The following is a 25,327-nucleotide window of genomic DNA, read 5'->3' as shown; positions in this document are numbered from 1 at the left end:
TTTCAAACAACTCTTCCTTTTCTGCAAATGACATTAAAATCACTAAACCATGTTTTCAGGTTCTGGGTATCAAGCAAAAAGAGTTAAAATATAAGCCTTATCCTCATTCATGCTATGAGCATTTATTCAAACCAGGCTTTTCTGATATCAAATTCATCATTTTTAAGCATTATCTTCCAGGCTTTTGTGAAGTCTAAGTAAAGCTGAATTCATATAAGAAAATTGAAGGCATAAGATTTGCTCAACATGTCCAACAACAACAAGGTGAAGGGTCTCCTGAAAGGTTTAAGATTCATTTCTCAGATGTTCGGTACGTGCATGGCATTGCTCTTAATTTCTTTCCCTCGCTGTAATTAATTTCGAATTACTTTTAACACGCTAATTATTTTATCCATTTCCATATTTCAAATATAATAAAAGTTGAAGAAAGATTAATTAATTTTCTCTTTGCAGATGAGAAAGATTCAGACATTCAGATTGGTCATCCCACAGATGTAAAGCATCTAGCACACATTGGATGGGATGGCCAAGGTCCCTCTGACAATAACCCCACCTGGGTAATTCTCCTTTTTTTCCAAAACATTGTTTACACATTCAATTAGCTACTTAATCACTCTTTGTATGAACGAAATATTGTAAAAGTGGTTTTGTTGACCTTGTCGAGAGAGAGAGAGAAAGAGAGAGAATATTACAATGCATAAGCTTTCATTCTTAATTTGTCTTAGAATAATGGTGATCAAACCGGAAATATTAATGAATAAGGTTTGTAAATGTTGCATCATTTAAGAAGCCATTGGAGCATTACTTCACTTGTTTCAGATGAACGAGTTTAAATCTGTCCCAGGGAATTCATCTGCATCTCACAGTCGTAAAGGAGACATTGATCATAGCAAAGAATCCAATAGTTCAATCCAAAGGGCCTCTGAAGGTACGTAATATATATATATATATAGCATGTTTTGTTTAGATGAAAGTCATAGATTAACACATGATGATAGCAGAAGTTCTCGTGTTTTGTATTGCATGTGTATATCATAGATGAAGAGTTTTCTTTTGCAGATTCAATGGAAAGAAGTTCAAGATCTGTGAAAGGTGATGAGAGGCATTCGTTCGAGTCGGCAAAATCTAAACAACATTCAAATTCAACGGGGAATGTAAGAGAGTCTCAGGCAAAGGAAAAATCTGACAGACCAAGGCGTTCAAAAAAGTCATCAAAATCATCGCACCAACCGCATGATTCATGTCAAACATCGAAAGACACCGACCACGACATGCACACGGGTGATATTTCCCACCAACACGAAGACAGTGATTTGGCGCCTAGAAAGTCACGTCCCAAGATGTCAAAAGAGGGTTCCAATGTTGGTGGTGCCTCAAGCAGAGGAAGATCAAAATGCGAAGGCCATGGGAGACGTAGCTCCAAATTAGCTAACAAACATGAGTCTTTACAAGAAGATGGACACGTTGAGACAACAAAGTCTACAGAAGATACAGGAAAAAGTAACCTAAATGGACACTGATGCTTTCACACAATTTTCACCACACTATTTTTCATTGTCCTCTTACTCTTTTTTTTATTAAAATATAAAAATTGATTTTTAGTATTTTTTTTCTTTACAAATACAAAATTTCATTTTTATTAGAATATTTTACCTCTGTCATGGATTGTAAATGGTAGTTATTGGTTTAAAAACAAATCACCTAAATTAGAAAAGTTTTGTTTTATGGGTAGTAAAGGATTGAATTTAGAACTCTCTCCCAACTCTAAAATTGTATCTTTTTATGCTTTTGGTGGTAACCTGTTTACCTCAGTTATTGATGATTTTTTATGTACAGATATTTTACAACCAATTTATATGAAAATAATGTACTTAATTATTAGTGTTTGTTTTCTTTTGCAAACATTTTTGTACTACTTGCTAGCTTCGTCTTCTTTTCAGTTATTCTTAAAACAGTTTATGGGAATCTCAATCATTTTAAGTTGTGGAATTGTGTGACTTGAAGAGAGAAAGACACAAAATCTAAGTGGATTTCTTTATTAAGTGTTTGAAGATGTTTGGTGTAAGGCTAAAAGGAATGATGGTAGAATGATAGGATGATTCATTTGGCACATATTAAGAATAAAATAATTATAAATAAATAAATTTTTATATTAAAAAAAAATAATATGTATAAAAAATTTGTGTATGTTAAAATATTATTCTGAACTAAAATCACCTCAAAGGATTCTTTATTTAAAGTTTGGTAAATATGTCATTATTTGAACCGTGTCTTGTATGAAAGAAATAAATTGATAAAATTGAAAAATAAAATACATAAAATAAATGAAAAATATTATAAATTTTAAGAATGTTTGGCATGAAAGAAATATGATTGAAACGATATAATATTTCTTTAAATCGATTATTATTTTTTTATGTTTTTTTTTTTACATTACAGACATGTCTTTATGTTCCTTTCCATGTCATTTCAACAAATTATTTTAGTTACGTTTGGATTCTTGAGAAATGAGAAATATAAAGATAAAATCAACATAATAAATCGTTTAAGATGCCCATAAAATAATTTCTTTCTTGTTTAACCTACACTTTCTTTTATCTCTCTTATTTGTTATCTCTATCTACCAAATCATTTTTTAGAGACGACTTAATATAAATTTAGTGATATCTTTTTTATTTATTAATTAAATGATTTATATTAAAATGTATTATAATTAAAATTTATTTTTAACATTTTTTAATATAAATTATCTAATAAATTTTAATAATTATTTTTATTTAATATTTTTAATAGATAATAAATTTAATCAGTTTAATCTTTAATATTGATCTTAATTAAGTTTATTGAAAAGAAAAAGATATAATTAATTAGTAAAATAATAAAAATAATTAATCATCCTCTTCTAGTAAATAATAGTATAATTTATCGAAAAAACTTAACTTATTAAATATTCTTTTAATACTAATAAAAATTAACAGTGACTCATAATAATTCAGTTAAATTTTATTCTTAAATATAATTTTATAATTAATTTAATAGAAATAAAAAAAAATGGAGGCATTTTTTTAATCCAAAGTCTAAATCAAAATTTTATTGCTTCTTTAATTTTGTTTTCATTTTATTAATAAGAATTGAATACATGTGATGAAGTTTATAATAATTCACACTAATCAACCAAACTAGATCTTTAAAGTTAAACTAAAAGGCATTATTGATTATACGGTAGAAATTTCTTCCATACAACAAAACAAATAATAACTGAATTAATCACTTGACGTGAACCCTTAACTAAATTGTTTGCAAAATTAAATGTCAAATTTATTTTGGAAAGGAAAATAAATATTATCATTTGTTTTAGAAACTTTATAGTTAAAATGGTGGACCAAGACCGACGCGGTTTCTATTAACTAAAATCTTAAAAATGTGAAATCGAGGAGTAAGTGGAAGATGGGAAATAATAACAAACAAACAAAAAGTATATATATTAAAAAAACATGAAAATTAGGATTAACAAATTACGAGGATTTCTTCTATCCACGACCATCGCTGTGCTGTGCGTGTCTCTTCCTAATTCCCTTCCACGGTGACCGATCGCCATGAACATCTTCTCCAAGAAACCCACTGCCAAAGGTTCTTCTTCTTCTTCCGTCAAATCATCGCTTTCTCCCCCGGCCAATCATAGTTAATTTACCGTCATGTTTGGGATGCTTTCGTTGCCGATTAATTTTCACGTTTTGGTTTGGTTAAAAGCCCTTGTTTCTTTTTCCTGCAGAGGCCCTTCGTGAGAGTAAACGAGAAATGGCGAACGCCACTAGAGGTGATGTGATGTTTCAGTCAACCTCATAAACCCTTCCGTCGATCAATTTACCTTGGTTATGATCATTTTTTTGTTTCGAGAGCTGAGATTTCTACTTGTGTGTGTAAAATAATATGTTTTCTTATTTCAGGTGTGGAGAAGGAAATTGGAGCACTACAATTGGAAGTATGTCATTTTTACAGTTTCTTAACGAGTTAATGTGAGATTATCCTTTTTTGGAACCTCAACTTTCGTGTGTATTTATATAATATGAACTATGTGTTTGTGTTATCAGGAAAAGAAGCTTCTTGCTGAGATAAAAAGAACTGCTAAGACAGGCAATGAGGTGTCCTCTGCATTTCATGCTCATAGTCGGAGTTTTTTTTTTTTTTTTTTGCGTTTGTTTGCAGACATTGATCACTTGTTCAGAGTTTAAAAATGAATGTTTTGTTTTCAGGCAGCTACTAAAATTCTAGCACGCCAGTTGGTCAGGCTTAGGCAACAAATTGCCAATCTTCAAGGTAGTAGAGCTCAGATGAGAGGCATAGCAACTCACACGCAGGTACGTCGTCGATGGAGCCTTCGTTTTTTGTAATGCGTTTATTTGTCTTCTTTTGCTACTTGTGTTTGAAAATTGAATAGGTACATGGTTTATTTGCCCTGTATTTTCTGTGTTTGTAATTTGATGCAGGCGATGCATGCCCATTCTTCTGTTGCTGCTGGCATGAAAGGCGCTACAAAGGCAATGTCAGCTATCAATAAGGTTGCACATTCAGTCTTATACTTTAAATATGTACCTTGTCCGTATATAGTATATATGTTTCTAGGCCATGAGAGCTACATTTGATTAGGTTTATTTATGATCCATATATATGATGTGTATTGAAGTCTATATGCATCCAATGTAGTGATACAAGACAACTACTTTTATAGGATATGATACATGCAGGATATGTACAAAATTCATGAAACTTAATATAGAGTTTCTATTTTGCAAATCCACATTAACGGCATACTTGTTCAATATTACTAAGTAAATGTGATGAGTTGTTGCCTACAATCAGTACTTCTATGTCTTAGGTTTGGCTGTACTAGAATTTTTGAAGGCTTCTATATTTCAAAAATACATATCGTTGAAGTATCTAAAAGTAATGGTATAATATATGTGTCCAATACAGATATGTGAACGAAAATGTATTTTGATGTTTATTCATGGATCCGCAAGTTTATAAAAAGTTGAGGGTTTGGTGCATAAAGTTTATTCATATTTAGGGTTTACTGAGGGGTTTGCTAGATTTTATTACACACAATAGTCAAGGGCATGACATTATTCTTTTGCTAATTTTTTGTAAAAATATTTCTGCCCTCCTTCTCCCCTCCTATCACATGCACACGTGAGGGAAGGGAATGAGAATTCGAAGATAAAATTGGATGGCGTGGATATATCCCGCATTGAGGAGAAACTCAAAGGAAAAATGCTGTGTATAGAAACAGCAATGATAACAGCACTTCTTATAACTTCCTCTGAAAAAAAAAACATTTAAATCGAAGTCTTTAAACTCTACTTCCATTTTTATTATTTTTTCCCCTGTGCTAAATTAGAAGATTCATTGCAGCAAATGGAGCCAGCTAAGCAAGCTAAAATTATACAGGACTTCCAGAAACAGTCAGCACAGATGGATATGACTGTAAGATGTTTTGGTTTACTAATTTTTGAAGTTAGAAAAAACAGGAATCATTTTTGTTTTAACAACTTACGGACTTTAATGCTATATAATTTATGAGCAGACTGAAATGATGTCCGATGCCATAGATGATGCCTTGGATGATGATGAAGCTGAAGAGGAAACTGATGAACTGACAAATCAGGTATTCTCTATTATCTTCCATTGCAACTTCAAAAGATAATATGCAGTAATGTTTGCAGGGCCTTTTACTAATTTTTCAAATAATTTAAGACTCCTTTTATATTTGACATGGCATTTATTTCACATCAAGTTGATTACTGGGAGGAATAACAATTATATCTTTGGTTAGAATTCTTGAGGATTAGGTGGGTGTGCTAGAATCATTGGTCCAATTTTAGGTCCTAACCACAGCAACAACACTCAGGGCAGTCAAGAATCAATAGAAAAAATCACCAAGCCTTATTTAAATTTTGGGTGGAGTGAACTAGGTTGATCAATTGATGCCATTTGGCTAGTCCTTCCATAATCTCATTGAGATAAGTAAAGGAGTAATTGGTGAATGTCTGTCAAGAGAAAGAGCATGGTGTTTTTACTATCATGTTTCCTTCTCCAGATCTGAAACAACTTCTAGAATTCTGAACTATTTTTGTTGTGGCATAGTTTACAAGGTTTAGAAGGCAGATGGTCAAGGTCTTATTGTTTGGAGATGGCATTTGTTTTTCAAATTACAAAAAAGAAATTGATGACAATTTCTCTTAAACTCTTTCTTTACAGGTGCTGGATGAAATTGGTGTGGATGTTGCCTCACAGGTAGGAATAAGCTGTTCTTAATCTCTGCACTCATTTAATCTGTCATAATGCTTTTTCTTGAGCTAATGTGATTCATATTTGAACTCTGGCAGTTATCAGCAGCCCCCAAAGGGAGAATTAGAACAAAGAATACTGAAGATGTTAGCAGGTATCTTCTGTCTAACTGGTCATATATTTTAAAGAACCAAACTTGGACCATTGTGTCTATGAATAAGTAAAAATTTAGTCATTTTTTTTATTAATGTTTATTTGATGCCCCTGCAGCTCGGGCATTGACGAACTTGAGAAGCGTTTGGCAGCTCTAAGAAACCCTTAATTTTTTGCCTGGGATTGTGATAGTTTTAAACAAAAATTCATTCCTGGATCATGTTTTACTGGGATTTGACAAGTTGAGTGTGTACATACATCTTTGATATTATCATGTAGGAATGATGATATATCAAAATTGCTGAGATGGCAATTTACCAGCAGAAGTTTTAGTTGGGGACATAAAGAATAATAAATAGTCTTAAGTTTGATGCTACTTTTATGTAAACTGCCACGTTGATTAATGCTGAGGCTAGCCGAAAAAAACTTTTAGATTGTTGGTGCAGGTGCTTGCTTGGAATGAAAGCAAGGGAAAATCATAAAATAGAAGCTTCTAGATTGAACATGTGTACATTCATTGATTCTATGTAGGCCTTGCATTATCAAGAGTTGATTCCCAAAGCTTTACCGTCAATAAATTAACTAAAATGAGAAATATTCATTTGTGTGAAAATCAAGCATTTTCTAGTCTCGTGGTTTAAACCTCTGTCACAGACAATGTTTTACACGTTAAGAAATAACTAGTGCCTAATTAACTTGAAAAGTGCTATTGGGTTAAACAAAAACTACAAGTTAAATCGAATTATCGCTACTTCTTTTATTCGTAATCGGAGATTTTTGTAAAATTCTTGTAAAGTGTATTAGATGCTTCATTTTTATACCAATTTGGGTTTATACTAGTAGCAAGTGACTCGCATCACTTAATTAAAGTGATCGAAGTTTGACTTCTGTCGTTTGGAAATATATATAAAATTTAAGTTGTTTTGAAAATTGAATTATGCTTATATATAATTGTTTAAATTAAATTGAATCATAACGTATGGGATTAGAAAATATATTTTAAAATCATATCCTAATTGATAATTTAAATAATGCAGGTAGTTAACCAATTCGAAGTAGATTAGTTCATTCAATTTACTCATGATACAATTCCATTTAAGTTGAATTCAATTTAATAGATGCACTTTGTTCAATTTTATTTCTTAGTAATGAGACAAAATGACTCAGATATTATCAACACCTAAAAGGACAAATGTAAAACAATTATTCAACAAATTACTTTATATACGTCTACTTATTTTAAAATTAATACATTTATTTTTAAATCACAAAAAATTAGAAATATGCAACTTAATAATAAGCATATATCTACAATTTGGCCGTTTCTGGTTTTAGTCCCTCTTTCAAAATAAGGTACAATTTGGTTCTCATTCTTTTCAAAACTTTGGTTTTAGTTCTCGAAAACTAACGCCGTTAAAAATGTGCTGATGTGTCTAACGTCTCTGTCCATCTCCTGTTTTTACAGCATCTATATAGCAGTCTCTACATATCTTAAAGTCACACTCACAAGGTAGAATATCCACACCACGTTCATCACTCATCACCTTACAATCACAACCAGGAACTGCACACGAAGACCCTTTTTAAATTCATTGAAAACTTTTCCACTGTTCAAAATCAAAAATTTAACTAGTATTACTCTAACAGGTACTCGGACCAAAACACCTGGATCTCTGAAAATTTTTCAAGAGTTTGCAGAAAATGTTAAACAACCAACAAATTCTCTGATACATCAAATAAATGGCAACAAAACTTTATACGGACCAATAACAAATCGTCTAACCTATGAAAGGTTACAGATTCAGCTGAATCAGAAATACCCAAATGCAGACACTCAACTTACGGACTTTCAGTTGTTTAAACCTCCAGTACAAGATCCAGAGTTCTTCTTCATCGTTCTCCCAATTTCTGAGAACTCAAACCAAGAACCCACATTAGGACTAAGATTCCGATGAAAAGGGTTCAATGCTTCATCAAGGATTCGAACAATTCGAAAAAGGAGAAGAAGAAGATAGTAGAGAAAAACGAAAAACAGAAATAAACAGATAAATAAACCAAAGAGAGTTGTGTTGAACTATTAAAGCAATTACACGTGAACAGAGACGTTAGATACATCAGCACATTTTTAACGATGTTAGTTTTCGAGGACTAAAAACAAAGTTTCGAAAAGAATAAGGATCAAATTGTACCTTATTTTGAAAGAGGGACTAAAACCAGAAACGGTCAATAGTTTAGGGACTAAAAACATATTTAACCCTTTAATTAATGAACTAGTTTCAACTCAACGTAATGTATCAAATGAGTCACTTTCCATTGAAAAACAATAATAAATTTAAATCGTACAACTATATACTATGGTAATCAAAATTGAAGTAAAAGAAATGCTTATCATGCAACATGATTACTCGCATATTTTAATCTTAACCATCCATGATTAAATTTAAGAACCATTACGAAAATAAATTTATCTTTAGAGAAAATCATATCAACTAACCAAACACCAGAAATTTTAAAACTAACAAGAACATCATACGTAGTTTATAAAACTGCCGGAGAAATGAAGAATGAAAGATCTCAAACAGCTCTAAATGGTTGAGACCAATTTCTAACATCAATAATTCCACTCTCATAGCAAGGGAAAGATAGATAGAGACAGTGTTGAGTCTCATTGCAAAAAAGACAAGAACAAATGTATCATAAACTACAACTCTACTTTCATCTATTTTGTTTTTATAGAAAAGAAAGTTTTTATGGTAAACAAGAGAGGACGCTGGTTGAATTCTCAGAAGCATGTTTTAGGAACATGGTACAACATCTGAGAAATCTTCTTCAGAAGGAACTATCTAGGAGGGGGTAGAAAATAGTCCACCTTGATACACAGCAAATGAAGTTGCTTATAACCTCATGGCTCGTGGCTCATTGCAATGCAATAATATACGTGAACATGATTCCATAAAGCTTGAGATCAATAGTTCTGGGAGAAACAGGTGCATTAGAATTTAGAAAATGTCTTTGCAACAAATGAAACTAAATATACTTGTTACTTCCTGATAGAGAGGAGTTCAAAACTCCGGAGAGGGTCGTCACGGTTGCCTCTGGTAGATCCAGACCGTGTGTACGTTGGTTGTTTGCTCTCGTACATAGGTTGAATGTTTCTATGTGTTGTTGATGGACGGCTCAAACTTGAGGTGAGCCGGCCAGTACGACTGTCGGTATGATCCCCGGATGAACTTGGCCTGGTTGATGATGAGATTATGGCTCTTCTTGAACTGCTACCGTATCGAGATGAATTACGTCCCTTCTCTTGATCATGATACTTCAAAGACAATGTTAACAATGTCAATAGAAATATAAACAAATTCGTATAGGTATGAAGATAAACTAGTTCATTATTTAACTGACAACTTTCACCACTGTTTCCGTGATGGAAGTACTCCACAACTATAAAAATTGATAACAAATGATTGCATGCAATGATGCAACACATTCACAAAGCTCTCATGCTCGAAAACAATAGTGGAATCTAATTGTTAAAAAACAAAACTTACCACGTCCTTGTGCACTGCTCCTTCCTCAAAACCCCTATGTTTGGAGTGATCACCACGAGGACTAGAACTTGTTGGATTCCTCCGGGAGAAAGCTTCAACAGCACCAGAGAATTTTTCCCGAATCTCTTTCCCAACTGAAATGAGTAAGTGATTTGAATGACCATGAACTATACAAAAATCAATTTGAGAAAGGTGGAGTAGTTCAACCACAATTGAATGAACAATGAAAAGGATAGACATGGCTTAATGTTTCGGAAGTTGGAGGTCAGAGTATATTAATTTCTGATCACCAGAGTCAGATTTGTTTTGAATTAGAAGAATAAGAAATATTATCATCTTATTTGGCTGAAAGAGATTGGACCTGATATCTTTTCTGGCTTTTGTACAGATGGTCCAGCATGCATAGCTGCCTTGCCACTTTCATGCTGTTGTAAAAACATTATAGTAAGTGACCTCAAGTAGAAAGAAAAATCCAAACAAGCATGATATAAAAGTACTAACCCGCCCTCTAGAGCTGCCACCGATCTGTGGATACTTCAATATAGTCCAATCAAAAACATAGTCAAATTGATAGCCTGCAGTAAAAATGTCCAGAACAATTTGCATCCATTTAACATACTAGTTTTTCATCAAAATATATTTAATGCTAATCTGCTAATTAGATACCATGTGTGTCATACCTTCTCGAATAAATAAATCTCGAAAAAGCCTCTTTAAATATGAATAATCAGGCTTGTCCTCAAACCGCAAGGATCGGCAGTAGTGAAAATATGATACAAACTCTGAGGGATATGATTTGCAAAGCACCTATTATACAAGCACAAATATTAACAATAAAACAGGACCGACAAAATTGAGAGCTATAATAGAAGATGAAAGAAAGGTAAAATACACAATAGGCAAGTTTTGCCAATTGTATGCACAGCACATACAACTGTTAAGACTTGAAATGTGAAAATTAACCTGAGTATTTAGTTAATAACATCATTCAATATTCATAGATAACTAAATATAATTCAATGCACAGGAGAAATAAGCAGTTCATTTTGCTCATAAGTATTCACATTAGAAGTCACCATTCAACAACATCCAACCAAATTCATTGCACAAAATACTAGATCCAGAGGGCATATCAAATTTATCCAAAAGCTGTACTGATCCAATTAATTACTATACCTCTATCGGAGTTGACATTTTCTTCTCACTGATTTTATCATATTTTTGTTTTTTGGTGCCAGCCTTCAGTCCCTGCCAGGGAAGACTGAAAAAAATTGTACAATGGAAAGATATAGTAAGAATAACATTTTATGATAAACTATGTTAAGAATAACATAATAAAGTAGATGTCTCTATCAATTGTCTGACCTTCCTCTTAAGAAATACATGAGCACATAACCAAGAGATTCCAGATCATCCCTTCTGCTTTGTTCTGCCAGCAAAATAAAGCAAAATTAACTAAAGCAAGAGTTCTAATTATTGGTTGTTAAAAAAATAAAAGAAAAAAAAAACAGAATGAACCACGCAAATTCACAACATAATACTCACCTATTCCAAGATGAGTGTTAACACTTGCATACCTAGCTGTGCCAGTAAGGTTCTTGTTTTCCCTGCACAGGAAATACAACGGTAAATAAGAAAAGAAATGTGAATTTTACCAAAAAACTACGAAATAGAACTATATTACTAAAATAAAAATAAAAAAAATAAAGTGAAAGATAAATGTTGCAATTTGCAGAGTTGAGCTTGGTTGCAAGCACAACCGAACCACATCCACAATACTTGACAGTGATCCCAATTAATATTATCATTAATCATTGTAGCGAGTGAATGATACCAATACCACCTAAATTTAGGTAAAGACTACCCACTTGAAAAAGGGTATTATGCCTATAGAAGTGATGAGATAGAAATGCTTAAATCAAAGACATCAATAAATACAACAGGGTTTTTTCCCTGAACCACTGGTCAAAATTTCATATACTACACCTCAATATCCTCAAGTAATGATGATAAAATTTACCTGTATGGTATGTGCCTATGTGTCTGAAGATCCCTATATTTCTTTGCAAGGCCATAGTCGATGATGTAAACCTGAAATGAGATATCCAGCATGAGATGAACATAGTTAAAAGAACTGGAATTTGGATGAGCAAATAGAATGTTTCATTCAGAATATATCAATCATTTGTTTTAGTGGCAACAAAGAATTACACTGGAATAGAATTGAAGGCAAAAAGAAAGGAAAATAACTCATTGAAATGACAAGAGCCAGAGGAAAGGCGTGTTGTCTCAAAGCGATGTTCAATCACTTTGCAAGAATGCCTTGTGAGTTTCAAGGTGTAGAAGAGGCCATGACAAGCCAACATCCGAAGCACCATGACATGTGAGGTACTGTCTCATGCTTTGTTGTAGAAAGCGACTCCTAAATCTAAACTTAATCACTCCTGCACAATTAGGTACAAAACAGGACAAAATAGAATAACCACCAGACTCGCAGTTTTTCAAATGAGTTGAATTTTTTAGGGTTCTTTCCTCATCCTAGGAAAGATAAACACTCTGCTCCTTTTCTTCTTCCTGAAACAAGTTTATCAAACTTATCTTCTAGGATACTAGTAGCTAGCTTAACACCATTTTATGCCTTCTCTTGAACTATGAAGAAGAATTCAATTTATCAAATTTATCTTCTTTGATACGTAGTAGCACAACACCATTTTATGTCTTCTCTTGCACTACAAAGATTAATCCAATTCTGTTATAGGTACACACTTCAGAAGTCTTGCACATTTGAATTCCAAAATGTGCTTTGACGTCATGTCTAAGTAATAACTAAATGAGTTATTTAGTTTCCATTCGTGTGAAAAATGATGAAATAACAACCAAAACCCTCCAAAACAAAAAGGTGAAGATGAAGAAACAAGACACTTTCAACAAAATAATATACCTGGTTTGCTTTACGTCCAAGGCCCATCAAAAAATTGTCTGGCTTAATGTCACGGTGAAGGAAACCTCTAGAGTGCATATATTCAACTCTGTTAATCTGAAGAACAGTATTAAGCAAATAAAATATCAGTATCTCTATTTAATGTACTTTGCTTAGAAAATGATGGCACATATGGACTCACTAATTGATCAGCAAGCATTAACACTGTCTTCAATGTTAACTTCCGGTTGCAATAATTGAATAAATCTTCCAGACTTGGTCCAAGAAGATCGATTGCCATCGCATTGTAATCTCCCTCTACTCCAAACCACTTGAGATGGGGAATACCCGCTTCAAGAAGGAACCAAATTGCATTACTCAAAAGGAAAAATCTTATTTTTTTTTCTGAAACCTTTTCAGTCTCACATTACTTTGAGGGAATAGCTTGAGACTAATGATTTTGGATTCATAAATAGAAGATTATTCAGGACATCTATTAAGCCATACCCTCCACACTCAAGAAGACACTGTAACAATGCATGAGGGGGCAAAAGAGACACTTAATGATAGACGAGGTGAGGAACACGTGAGGGAAAGGAACGTTGAGGTCAGGAGGAGCTCTAGGCCCAAAATAACTAACATCAAGCTCAAAGATTTTCATTGTTCCACAAATAAATAAAAGAGACGGTTAGAGGAGAGAGGAAGAGGGTAATGAGAATTCTGAATTGTGATCCTTCTCTCTGTCGGAATCTTTCTTTGTACTGTTCTGTTGTTCATTTTTCTACTTATGGTATACTGTGAATACAATGCTTGCGTTTTGCATTATTATTGCATCATGACTCTGTACTGGAGGGCTTATAATGGATAAGTAATTTCAGTAATCCTCCCTTCATACTGTTTCATTGATTTTTTGTTGCTCTGTGACGGGTTCCCCTCCAGACAGCAATACTCATACACACAACAGAACGATTGAGAAATAATTTTATTGTGAAACTTTAGCATGAGGTAATGCCTAATACAATTAGTACCAAAAATGGAAAAAAAAGGGGAGAGAGAAGATATAGAGATTTAGACTTACTTCCTCCTTGAAGAAGCATATACAATTTTGACTCATAGTGAAGCTGGGGATGCTTGGTCTTCACAGGTTCCTGGAAATTTTATAGAGAGGACAAATGGGTTAAGAACAAACACATATATAATGAGCAGATAAATATAATAAACTTAAAGAAAAACTATCAAAACACAACAGAAGAAAGAATGTGATGAAAAATCTAAGATAAATTGCAGCTAATAATGGGAACCAAATCGTGCACTACACCCCTAGCACATGCCACTGAAATGCATTAAGTAATCTTATTGATTTCTTGAAAACCGTAAGTATTGCTCAGTAAAAGTGCAAGAGAGAGATGCTACTTCCTCTGTTAGTTAATCAGACAATAATAAACTACATCTCAAATCAAATGTCAAGTATCCTTATTGGAACTCTCTGAACATTGATAAAACAAACTTGGAGTATTCTGAAGCACTCCAACGAGTGCAAGACAATTATACGGTCTAAAAACCATGTTCCACAGATTAAATCAAGGTAATTACTGACTAGTTTATGTATGCACATACTAGGCAAATGGAATCAAAAACACGAACAGATCAATGGATCTCTACAAATTCATATAAGGGTTAACTAATAATCATTCTGCCACATCCAGACGCAAAAGAGGGCTAAAATCTTGAAGAGAACTAACATACCAGCTTGATAGCCACCTCCTCTCCAGTTTGTATATTAACAGCTGACAAAGAGAATAGGAACAAAAATACGTTACAAACCACATAATTATATGTAAAAATGCTGCAAAAGGAAGACTATAATTACTGTAATAAAGAAAAAGAGGGCAAAAACATGAACATACCAATATAAAGCTCCCCAAAAGACCCACTCCCAATTTTCCTTCCCAATTTAAATTTCCCACCAATAACATGATCCATCCTAAAAGAGCTTCAATACACCCTCACCGGTAACTACAGCGAGCCTTTGCTGCTCAGATTTGTTCCCAATTCCACCACCAAATTATGTGCACCAAGGGGTCCACCAGGTCAAAATTTCCAACCTCTATTGGAGCATCCACTCAAATCCAATGAGATGTTCTAATCTAGTCGTCCGATTAGCCGTCAAAGGGGAATAAGGAACAAATCCAGGATAAGGGGCAAATAAAAAAAAAGGTGCTAAATTTACAAAATTCGTAGCATCCCCAACAATGAAGATTAAATCTTTATTATTCAGAATACACACCACCTTCTCCAACTACATTCCTTATCCACACATAAACCAGAATCGATCACCCCAGACCACTGATTGAAGCCCTAATTTGCAAAGAACATGACCGCATTGACCCAGAACACAAAATGCTAACGGGTATCAGCAACAACACACAAAACTAAGTCTTTTTATTGTAAAAATACAAAAAGAGAAAGACCAAGAAGAGGAGATTGTGGAGGCTGTGCTGAACCAAGTAGGAACTGGAGTAATTCCACAAATCAAAAAAAGTATGGACTTTGGAGAGAGAGACAGAGAGAGAGAGAGGGAGAGAGAGACAGAGACAGAGAGAGAATGAGAAAAAGGAAAAGCTGGCAAGATTATAGTAATCGTTGATGTGTTTTCGTTGTATTTAAAATTAATTTTATTTTAATATTTCTTTACTTTTTCATCTTCGTTTTTCAGCGAAACTGTGTTCGAAAAGAAAATTTGTAGATTATGACAAGACGAGGGGTTAACCGATCCCTTACATCTCTATTCCTCTCCCATTCCAGTCAAACTGCTCCCCTTCTTTTTTTTTTTTTTTCCTTTTTTTTTCATTATTAATTTATTGATTAAATATGGTTTTGTCTCTTAACTTTCAGCGAAAATTAGAATTAGTTTATCTTCAAAACTTTGGTCTAATTTAGTCTCTAAACTTTAGAGTTTAAAGACTAAATTAATCCAAAATTTTAAAAAAGAACTAATTTTATTTTTCACTAAAAGTTAAAAACCAAAAACATATTTAACGCTTAATTTATTTCCTCTTCTTTTCATCTTAAAAACTGTTTTTTACAAATATTAAATGGCACTTACCTTTTTAAAAAAAAAATTAGAAAGAGAAATCATTTTATGTGTGTTCAAATATACCATTTATGATTATTTTAAACAATATTTTCCTTTTTAAATCCACAGATTTTGTATATAAGTAACTATTTTATTCATTCGAATAATTTATCCAAACAGAAATTAATTATGATTATATTTTATTATAAAAATAATTATTATATATATAATTGATTATTAGAATAATTAAAATTATCTAACCTCATTAAAAATCATCGTAAGTTAATATATCAAATTTTCAATTAATATAACAAATTAAATTATACATTTTACAGATTAAAATAATTCATTACTTTTTAGGAATAATGTATATTTATGTATAATTCTTAAACATTCCAGATTAAATTTTTAAAAACAAAACTACAAATATCAATTAAAATAGGCTTATAATTTGAAGATAAATCATTTTTTAAGTTAATAAATCAGTTACAAATCCAATTTTCAATTGCACTGATAGAACTTGTTGATCGAGTTTATTTTTTAAAACGGTTTGAAGTAGCACCGAAAAAAATTGAATTCTGTAGTCAATACTTAACATTATTTCTAACTTGACTTTTATACAATTTGATTTCTATAGCTGTGTATGGAGAATGCATATTCATCCTGGTGAATTCATAATTTCAATAAATATATATATATATATATATATATATATATATATATATAGTAATTGACAGTAGTCTTTATTAATTACTTGCAAAAGATAATATTTTAATTCTTGTTTTAAATAAAGTAAAATATTAAACATGATGAAGGGAACATAGTTTTGTAGAACGCCAAGAAAATAAAAAAAATTATTGTATAGTTATTGTGAAAATAAAATAAAGGTGAAGTTTGAAAAGTTTTGTATAATGAGGATGTCACGAGTGCATAAAATGAATACCCGTGTAGATATGGGACACATTAATTATATAAAAAACAATAATTGGAAGACAAAAAAAAGTGACTTAGAGAGAGAGAGGAACGTGGGATCCATCATAAATCCTATTATTCCACTCAAGAAAAAAAGCTAAATAGTAATTAATGAATTGGCCAAACAAAAACATAATCATGGAGGTTGTGTACCATTATAGAGTACACGATTGCAATCAATTGGAAAAAATTATTTCACCTTTTATAGTAAATAACTCTTTTCTATATTCTATAAGTATTTATATGTTTTACAGTTTTGTTTTAGAAGTTATTATAAAATTATTTTTTATTTATAACGAATTATAAGGTGTTCATTCTTTACATTTTTATAAATGTAAAACATTATATTTCAGTTTATTATAATACCTCATTTGTCATATAATTTTAAAAAAGTGTATAAGAAATATAAATATTTGATAATTTAGTTTAAAGATGAAACATAATTTTGTATAATAGTTTAAGAAAAACTAATATGTAACCATGTCTCTTACCATAATAAGTATTTTTAAAAGGAAGAGTTGATGATTAGTATGGGAACTTAGGCAGTTGGCATCATGTGGTAGAGGATGATTGTGTTGTGTTTTGTGTCACTGTTTCTCCAAATTTTAGGTATTGATAGTACTAGAAAACTAAAGACATTCGTATGTTCCTAAGAATGGAATAATGACACTTAGCATCAACATTCTTGATTTGTCACTGAAAAAAAACTAGTTATATATATATATTGGATTGAACTCTTGATGGAGTAGAAACAACTACTGTTATAATAAAACTTTTTATGATGTTTTAAGATTCAACCAAATTCTGGAATTGCTTGTGAAGCGTATGTTTACATGCTAAGTGACTTGGATGTAATTCGTAAAGCATTGAGGTGCTTCAATAATTATTTCCACCCGACAAATCTTTGGTAAATTGTGGTGAAAGAAAGAGAGATAAAAATAAAAGAAGCAATAGAGAGAACAAATATTTTGTTAATGATGAGAATATATATAAAAGAAACCGTAGTTTTTAAGTGCCAATTAAATAATTTTATTTAAAAAAAGAACTTAAAGTTTTAAGTGCATATAGTTTATGTTTTATTTATTATATTAACAACGTTAATTTAAAATGTTATTGTTTATTGAGTTATTTTTTCCCTACGAATTCTTAGTTTTTCTACTTAACTTATATTTAACATATTAACGTAATACAATTGAAAATAAAAATTTGTTTAACTTTATTAATTTATAGTTTTGAAAAAATATATATAATTACATTATCAAAGTTAGACAATCATGCGTGATAAATTTTGTAAGCTTCTATAGAACTATATGAGAAATAATATCAATAGTGATTTTAGTTTATACAAGATAAAAAAATTTACACTATTAATATACAAACTTGAATCTTTTAATTTTTTTTTATGCAAACGACAGAAATTTTATTTAAAAAATATACTGAATTGAAGAGGATTTAAATTTAAAGTTTGATACTAATTAGTATATATCAATGCAAAGAAAAGTATTAGAAATTTAAAATAAATTAGATGTCTCACATTAAATAAAGATGAAAAAATTTCAAGCAAATCACCAAAGCAAATTGTCAGTTCTAACACCATTATTTTTCTCTTTCTTGATAAGAACATAATGGAATCAAAGATGTTAAAAATTTAAAAGAAGTTAAAAATCTCACATTAAATAAAAATAAATAAGATGAACAATAAATAAATAAATATATATATATATATATATATATATATATATATGAAAGATCCAACAAACTCATTGGCTTAAATTTTTTTGTTAATGATAATATATATTTTAGTCTTTAAGATAAATTTTCGCTACTAGTTGATATTAATTTTCTTTATAGTCTCATTTGAATAACCTAACAATACATGTAATCTTGCATAATGGATTGATAATTGATAAAGAAAAACACATGTTTTTTTCTTAATTAATCAGTATATGACTCGTATAACAAATTTGTTCTTTTCAAATTAATTTGGATTACAATTTTGCTTACACATAATAAGTACACTTCCAATAAAATCGTGAAAACATAATTTTACTTATACATAATAAGTCTCACTTCCAATAAAATGGTGGAAACATATTTGTTATGTGTATATCTATTTTTTTTTATGATTACAAAGTGTAATAGAATTATTATTATTACAAATATTATTTTTTTAAAAGTAAATTTTAATAATTTTTTACAAATTTATTATAGATCATTTTTATTTTTTTCGTAGATAATTATTTTATTATAAATATTATTTTAGTTAATTGCTAATATCATTACTCAATCTACTTTATTGATAACTTATACATTGTCTTAGAAACTTTCATTGCTCTATCAAGTAAAACATGGTGCATATAGATAAGTATGTTTTATGTATTACATGAATGAGACGTTACCAATTGAGCGGGGTACTCTAGAATGGCTTGGTTTGTCTTCATCCAAGACATGGATATTCGTATCGTGAGGGGTACAAAAATATAAAAACAAATTATATATATTTATACATATTTACAATTATAACAAAAATATTTAGTTTTAAAAAAAATTAAAATGTTACATAAATGAACAAACTAGTATTCAACTAGCTACAAATTAGGGAAGTGCAAACTTAATAACATCTATATTAATTCAATCATCAAAGAGTTATTAATGTAAAAAATGATATTTAATAATCTTGTCTTATTTATCTGTTTCTCTTCCCCTTTCGGTCGCAAATATCATGACGGCGACACATCCAACAAATTTTCACCTGCAATATTAATCCAACATAGATTGATGTTGTATTACATAATAAAACTCCGAGTAACCTACCCAGACATGTTTTACAATTACGTTAAATCCTAAGATAAAGATAAAGTTACGTTTGTATATACTAATCCATTGTGGCTAAAGGAAACAGAAAACAACCGTCACCAAACCAAAATCAGAATTTAATAAAACAGAAAGTTATTATTATTATAGGTTTAGTTTTGGTAAAAAGCAAGGTTCTTTAGACAGTAGAATCTTGAGAAATAAAGATGTTATTGATGATGAGTGATTTGTGAGGTTGGCAACTTCAAACGATAAACAGATCCATACATAGCATGATGGGTCAGAAGTTCAGAATTTTCTGCCTAAACGACACGGCATATTGAAAAATGGTACGCAAGTGCATAAAATAATGGCAGGGACTTTAATGTATAATAAAAAATCAAAAGGAGATTCATAATGTATAATGTAGCTTTAAACGCAGGATGTGGTGAAGTCAAATGTCCATACCCTTTATCATGATATTGCAACACGCAAACAGAAAATAAGGTGCATTCCACGATAGCTGTGCTATTGTAAAAAATGTTTTAAGATATTTTTAGGAAGTAAACTTTTAAGACTAAACTTTAAAGTGTAGAGTTAAATATGATTACACATTCTTATCTCTTATTACGTAAAATTGTAATTAGTTATTGTTTTAAATTTTGATTTTATTTGGTATTTTAACTTTAGAAATTATTGATATAACTTTTATTATTCAATATTTTTTTTTTAAATGTTAAACGATATTTTATCACTGTATTCCTACAGTGATTACACATTATTGTCACGAGCTTATTCTCTTTTGGATATTCTCATCTTCAATCAATCTTCATGTAAACAACATAAAGGTAAGAGACACCCTATTAAAACCCAAAACAATCTTCTCGGATTCTTATTCACTTCTAAGTACTACAAAAAAAATGTTGTATATTAAAGGTTATTTTAAAAAGTTATAAAAATTTCCATAAATTAACACAATTTAGGATGGTTCTGATAAATGATTTATTTATGAAGATTTTAATTCTTTTTTTAAGAGGTTTAAAACCTACCAAAATTATAATACATTTTTTACTTTCATTCTCCATTTTTTACATCTATTCTCTCCCAAAATTTTACAATTAAACTTTTTTTTCTTAAATTCTAAAAATATTGAGCGTCAATTTCTCCCTTCCTTCATCCCTCTCAAATTTCCCAATATTCTTAGTAAAATTGGGATTTGCATACTGTTTATTTGTCATTGCGTTCGTCATTCGTTATTACGTTTCTCAAAAAGTTCAAGGTGTTCCTCTCTTGTTTCTTCCATTTCCACCTTCTCATTATTATCTACCTACTCACTTCCTTCGTGGCTCACATTTCGACCTTCTCCTCATCAATGGGTTGAACTTTTGTAAGTTCATCTGTCATTTTTCTTATTCTAGCAGTTTTGATTGTTTACTACTCTTCATCTCACACCTTTAGCGATCATGGCTGACCCTAGTACAAGTTGCTTTATTTTCTTAAATGTGTTACTCCATTCGTCTCAACAATTATGGTTTTAAACAAATGTTAGTATCTTTTTCATCTATATAATTTAGGATTATGCTTTTGGTTAGGTTAATTTGTTGAAATTTTGTTTTATTATTTAATTTTATTATTTTCTGTTTTGTTGAGATAACATTATGTTTGACTATTCATTCATGGAGTGAACTAGAATTAGGAAAATTTTGTGTGATTGGGTTGAGTTCACTCCCAACCATCCAACTCATGCAGTATCCTTGTATATATGCGATAGTTAGTTGAAGAGTTTCCAATTAAACTCGAGAGGACCTGAACTATTGGCCACTAGGGGTGGTGGGGGACGATTGTAGATTGAACAAGGATTAATGGTGGAAAAAAAGAAACAGTTCCCAATTTATATATTCATTTCAACTAAAAAAAAACCACAAAACATCTTCAAGCACTCTTTTCCCTTTTTTTTTCAAATATTCGTCTTTAACTTAAAAAAATGCATGATGATGAAACCCGAGTCAATATCACAAAATAAATACATTTTATAATCAAACTTAAAAATATTAAAAACATGAACAAATTAATTAGGAGTTATGTGTGAATATTAGAATTAAAGGGAAGAGGGGTGGTGGGTTGAGAGTCTCATGTGATTTAGAAGGGAAAAAGAAGGAGAACTCCACATGAGAGAAGAAGATTGGCTCTGGTAGCGATGGCAATTTGTTATGGTTATTGTGGCAACAATGACGACAAATTGAGGGAGGAGCTCATTGGTTACCGGCAGAGTTGAATTTGGAATGACAAAACCCTACGCGAGGAATGAGAACAACAACGACAACAACGTTGTTGGTTGGGAGCGTTGCAATGACACTGAGGAGGAAGGAGTGGACACCATAGAAAAAACTTCAATGACCATGAAGGTAGATGAGAGTCTCGCATAAGGTGAATAAGATGAGGGATTCAAAGGGAGAAGAAGCTTGTGACAATGAGGTTTAAATCATGCAGATGTTACATGGGAGCGTTGTTTGACATGTTACAGAAAGTTTAACGTTTTTGAGCATAATGAACTATATCCAATCATGTGTAAAGTTAGGAGATCAAACAAAATCAAAGTTTTGAAAAAAGAACCAATCACTAGTGCAAAAAGGGCTTTAGACGTCCGTTCTTTTTGACGTTCGACCTACCCCCAACGTCTTTGTGGGTGACGTTACTCAGACGTCGGGGGGTCCACAACGGACGTCTATGTAGACGTATGATGTGTCAGCCCCGACGTCTATGTAGACGTCCAATGTGTACCCTCGGACGTCCACATAGACGTCCGGTGTCTCCTCCCCCCGACGTCTACATAGACGTCCGAGGTGTATCCCCCGACAGCCATATGTCTGAATGGTTTTGTGCTAGGGATAGGGTTGAACATCGGTTTGTGCACTGCCAGACGTCTATAGACGTCCGACATTGCACTAACAGACGTCTACTGGGCATTTTTTTAAAAAAAAATTAATTTATTTTTGCAATAAAACCACACCTGAAAAACAGAAAATTGTCCCAGAACAATATAGTATAATGAACTATATCCAATCATTTTTAAAGTTAGGAGATCAAACAAAATCAAAGTTTTGAAAAAGAACCAATTTTAATTTTGCATTATATCTAAAAGTTCAAAAACATATTTAACTTAATTAAATATTAATTGGTGGATTGATAGCTCTCATAATCGATGACACAAGGTATTAATTAAAATATAGTCTCTCATTTTTAAGTTTTATTTTTCATGTTTACATAACATAAGTATGTTATATATTGATATCGTGTGATATTTTTTAGGTAATAAATAAAAGATATTTACTTTTATTATTTTTATTGAAATGTTTTTTCAATCTGATTCTATTATTTCAAAGCATCATATTATAATCATTTATTTTTATTAATATTTTGGTTATGGGTTAAGGTTAACGGTTTATTATGTCAATGTATCTTAAAAATTTGAATATTTGTCTTCATTTTGCTTTTTGTCTTAGCTCTTCCTCTAATTAAATTTGGAAATTATTTATACAAAATACTTTAATGTTAAGTCAACAAAATATTAGTGTATTAAATATTATCATCTATCTTTTTCCTGCAAACTTGTATTTGTAAATTTTAGAAAGAGTTTTGAATTAACAACATTCTAATTACGACTCACTTGTTAATAATAATTTAGTAAGTTAATTAATATTAAATCTAATTGTTTTGAAAGGTGACCGTTCAATATGTATTTTACTATAGTTTAGTCACGAGAAGATAAGTGTAGTTGTTGTTGTGTGTGCCTAACAGGAATGTTTCATTAATATTAGACCAAAAGTCTTACAATATAATTAATTTTGTTTATTAACATGATTTTATAAATTTAGATGTTTCAATTTAAAGTGAAAGATGAAAGTAACTATATATATTTTAATTATTTTGTATGGCGGGATAAATTATTTCTATCTAGTACACTTTCATTTATTCTAATTCATCGTTCTCTTCTTTAATAAAATACAACACTGTACACTTGTATAGATTTATTGCTTTTCTTGAGGATTGAATGGGTCTCTTTCTATCGTTGTTGTGAATAGTAAAACATAAATGATAGTCAAATAAATATAACATAGTTGTTGTTGACTGTATAATTATATTAGAATAATTACCGTTATGAGTCAAACTGCTGAAACTTTTGATTTTAAATATTATTATGTTTTAATTTAAAGATGACAGCATTTGGTGATTTTTTTTTCATTTCAATTTTTTATTGTGCGGGTATTGTACGGATATTTGTTTCGTTCTTGTATTTTAAGTTTAATGTTTTTAATATTTTTTTTAGAGTTGGTATTTATGCTTAGCGTTAAAAATTAAAATATATAAAATTCATCATTTAATAAAAAATTATATAGACAATCAAGTTCTCTTTATTTACACAGCCATTCTCACTCCTTTTTTTCGACTTAATTTGTAGAATAGATTTTAATTCTTTATTATTTAAAAATTATAATAGGTACTTTGTATTGTTTTCTAAATAATTCAGTTAGTTACTTATATTATTTTATAAGACAAATTCGAATTAGGCTCTCTATTTTTAAAAACATGTTTTTAAAAAATATAACATCTTCTTTCTAGATGTAACTTAAATTTTAATTCACTTGAGTTAGGTTTTGAAAACATATTTTTTCAATTTTTAAACTAATACTATATTGTCATAAACATAATTTGTGTACAAAGAGTTAAATATTTGAGAAATAACAAATAAATTAGACTTACATTTAAATAAGCATGGTGACTAACTTTTATACAATTTTAAAACCGATAAGTTGTGTCAACATATAACAATTTTGGTGAAAAGTTGAAGTCATCACAACTTGAAATAACATACTAAAATGAATTAAAGTCATGTCATGTCATACTGTGACAGCATCAACTCTGTATTAAAATGAATTAAAGTTGTGTCATATTGTGACGACCTCATTTCCATATGGAATAAATTGAAGTCATGTCGTCACGTTGTAACCACTTCAATTATGTAATAATTTCAATCTTCAGTTTCTTGTGTATTTTAGTAGTTATTATTTTTATTTTTACAGTTGAATAATAAAAAAAATCAACATTTATTTTGGAAAGACTACATAGTTTGTTACATCTAGGCAAAGAAATTATTTATAGGACATATATCCATATAAGTCATTTACTGAGCCAACATATAAAGTAAAATTTGATCACTTGTAAAAGTATCCAAGATTATAAAATGTACCTTGTTTACTTCATTTTCAATACATTTAACTTTTTCTTATAAACTCCCAATTAATAGTATTTAATAAAATTAGAAACTACTTTTTTACCTCAATTTAATATATATTTCTTACTTTATTATGTTAATTCATTCAATGAATTTTTATATACAGTAAAAAAGTTATTCTTATTTAACTAAAAATAAGAAGTATAACATGGTGTGAAACACAATGCTAAGGATTGATAAAAATTGAAGTTACCTGGAGTCGTCATAATATAAAACGATTTTAGTTTATTCCATACAAAACTAAAGTCGTCACACTATGACACAATTTTAATTAATTCCATACA

General features: G+C 30.5%; 3 protein-coding genes across 4 annotated transcripts; 2 read left to right on the top strand and 1 right to left on the bottom strand.

Annotated features, from left to right (window-relative positions):
- Positions 1 to 246: 246 nt before the first annotated feature.
- LOC108323225 (CRIB domain-containing protein RIC7) lies at positions 247 to 1,520 on the top strand. The gene is made up of 4 exons (XM_017555615.1): positions 247 to 310; positions 454 to 557; positions 820 to 928; positions 1,039 to 1,520. The coding sequence occupies exons 1-4, from the start codon at positions 247 to 249 to the stop codon at positions 1,518 to 1,520; spliced, it is 759 nt and encodes a 252-aa protein (XP_017411104.1).
- A 1,951-nt stretch (positions 1,521 to 3,471) lies between these two features.
- LOC108323232 (vacuolar protein sorting-associated protein 2 homolog 3) lies at positions 3,472 to 6,944 on the top strand. 2 transcript variants are annotated; one of them, XM_017555621.2, is made up of 11 exons: positions 3,472 to 3,630; positions 3,773 to 3,817; positions 3,948 to 3,982; positions 4,092 to 4,142; positions 4,254 to 4,358; positions 4,488 to 4,559; positions 5,413 to 5,484; positions 5,585 to 5,665; positions 6,259 to 6,294; positions 6,387 to 6,442; positions 6,559 to 6,944. In XM_017555621.2, exons 1-11 carry the CDS (start codon positions 3,597 to 3,599, stop codon positions 6,608 to 6,610), a joined length of 639 nt encoding a protein of 212 aa, XP_017411110.1. In that variant the 5' UTR covers positions 3,472 to 3,596; the 3' UTR covers positions 6,611 to 6,944. The 2 variants fall into 2 exon arrangements, with proteins under 2 accessions (XP_017411110.1, XP_052729437.1); XM_052873477.1 differs by having other exon boundaries at positions 3,495 to 3,681.
- A 2,144-nt stretch (positions 6,945 to 9,088) lies between these two features.
- Positions 9,089 to 15,538, bottom strand: LOC108323262 (casein kinase 1-like protein 6). Its single transcript, XM_017555659.2, has 14 exons — positions 14,817 to 15,538; positions 14,656 to 14,696; positions 13,988 to 14,057; positions 13,112 to 13,260; positions 12,931 to 13,026; positions 12,010 to 12,080; positions 11,535 to 11,596; positions 11,355 to 11,418; positions 11,166 to 11,250; positions 10,670 to 10,796; positions 10,491 to 10,564; positions 10,351 to 10,414; positions 9,990 to 10,123; positions 9,089 to 9,757 (listed from the first exon to the last, which is right to left on the bottom strand). Exons 1-14 carry the CDS (start codon positions 14,890 to 14,892, stop codon positions 9,482 to 9,484), a joined length of 1,389 nt encoding a protein of 462 aa, XP_017411148.1. The 5' UTR covers positions 14,893 to 15,538; the 3' UTR covers positions 9,089 to 9,481.
- Positions 15,539 to 25,327: the final 9,789 nt, after the last annotated feature.

This window comes from Vigna angularis, chromosome 2 (assembly GCF_016808095.1).
Source record: "Vigna angularis cultivar LongXiaoDou No.4 chromosome 2, ASM1680809v1, whole genome shotgun sequence".
NCBI lineage: Eukaryota > Viridiplantae > Streptophyta > Magnoliopsida > Fabales > Fabaceae > Vigna > Vigna angularis.
This window is presented reverse-complemented; position numbering and strand designations above follow the sequence as displayed.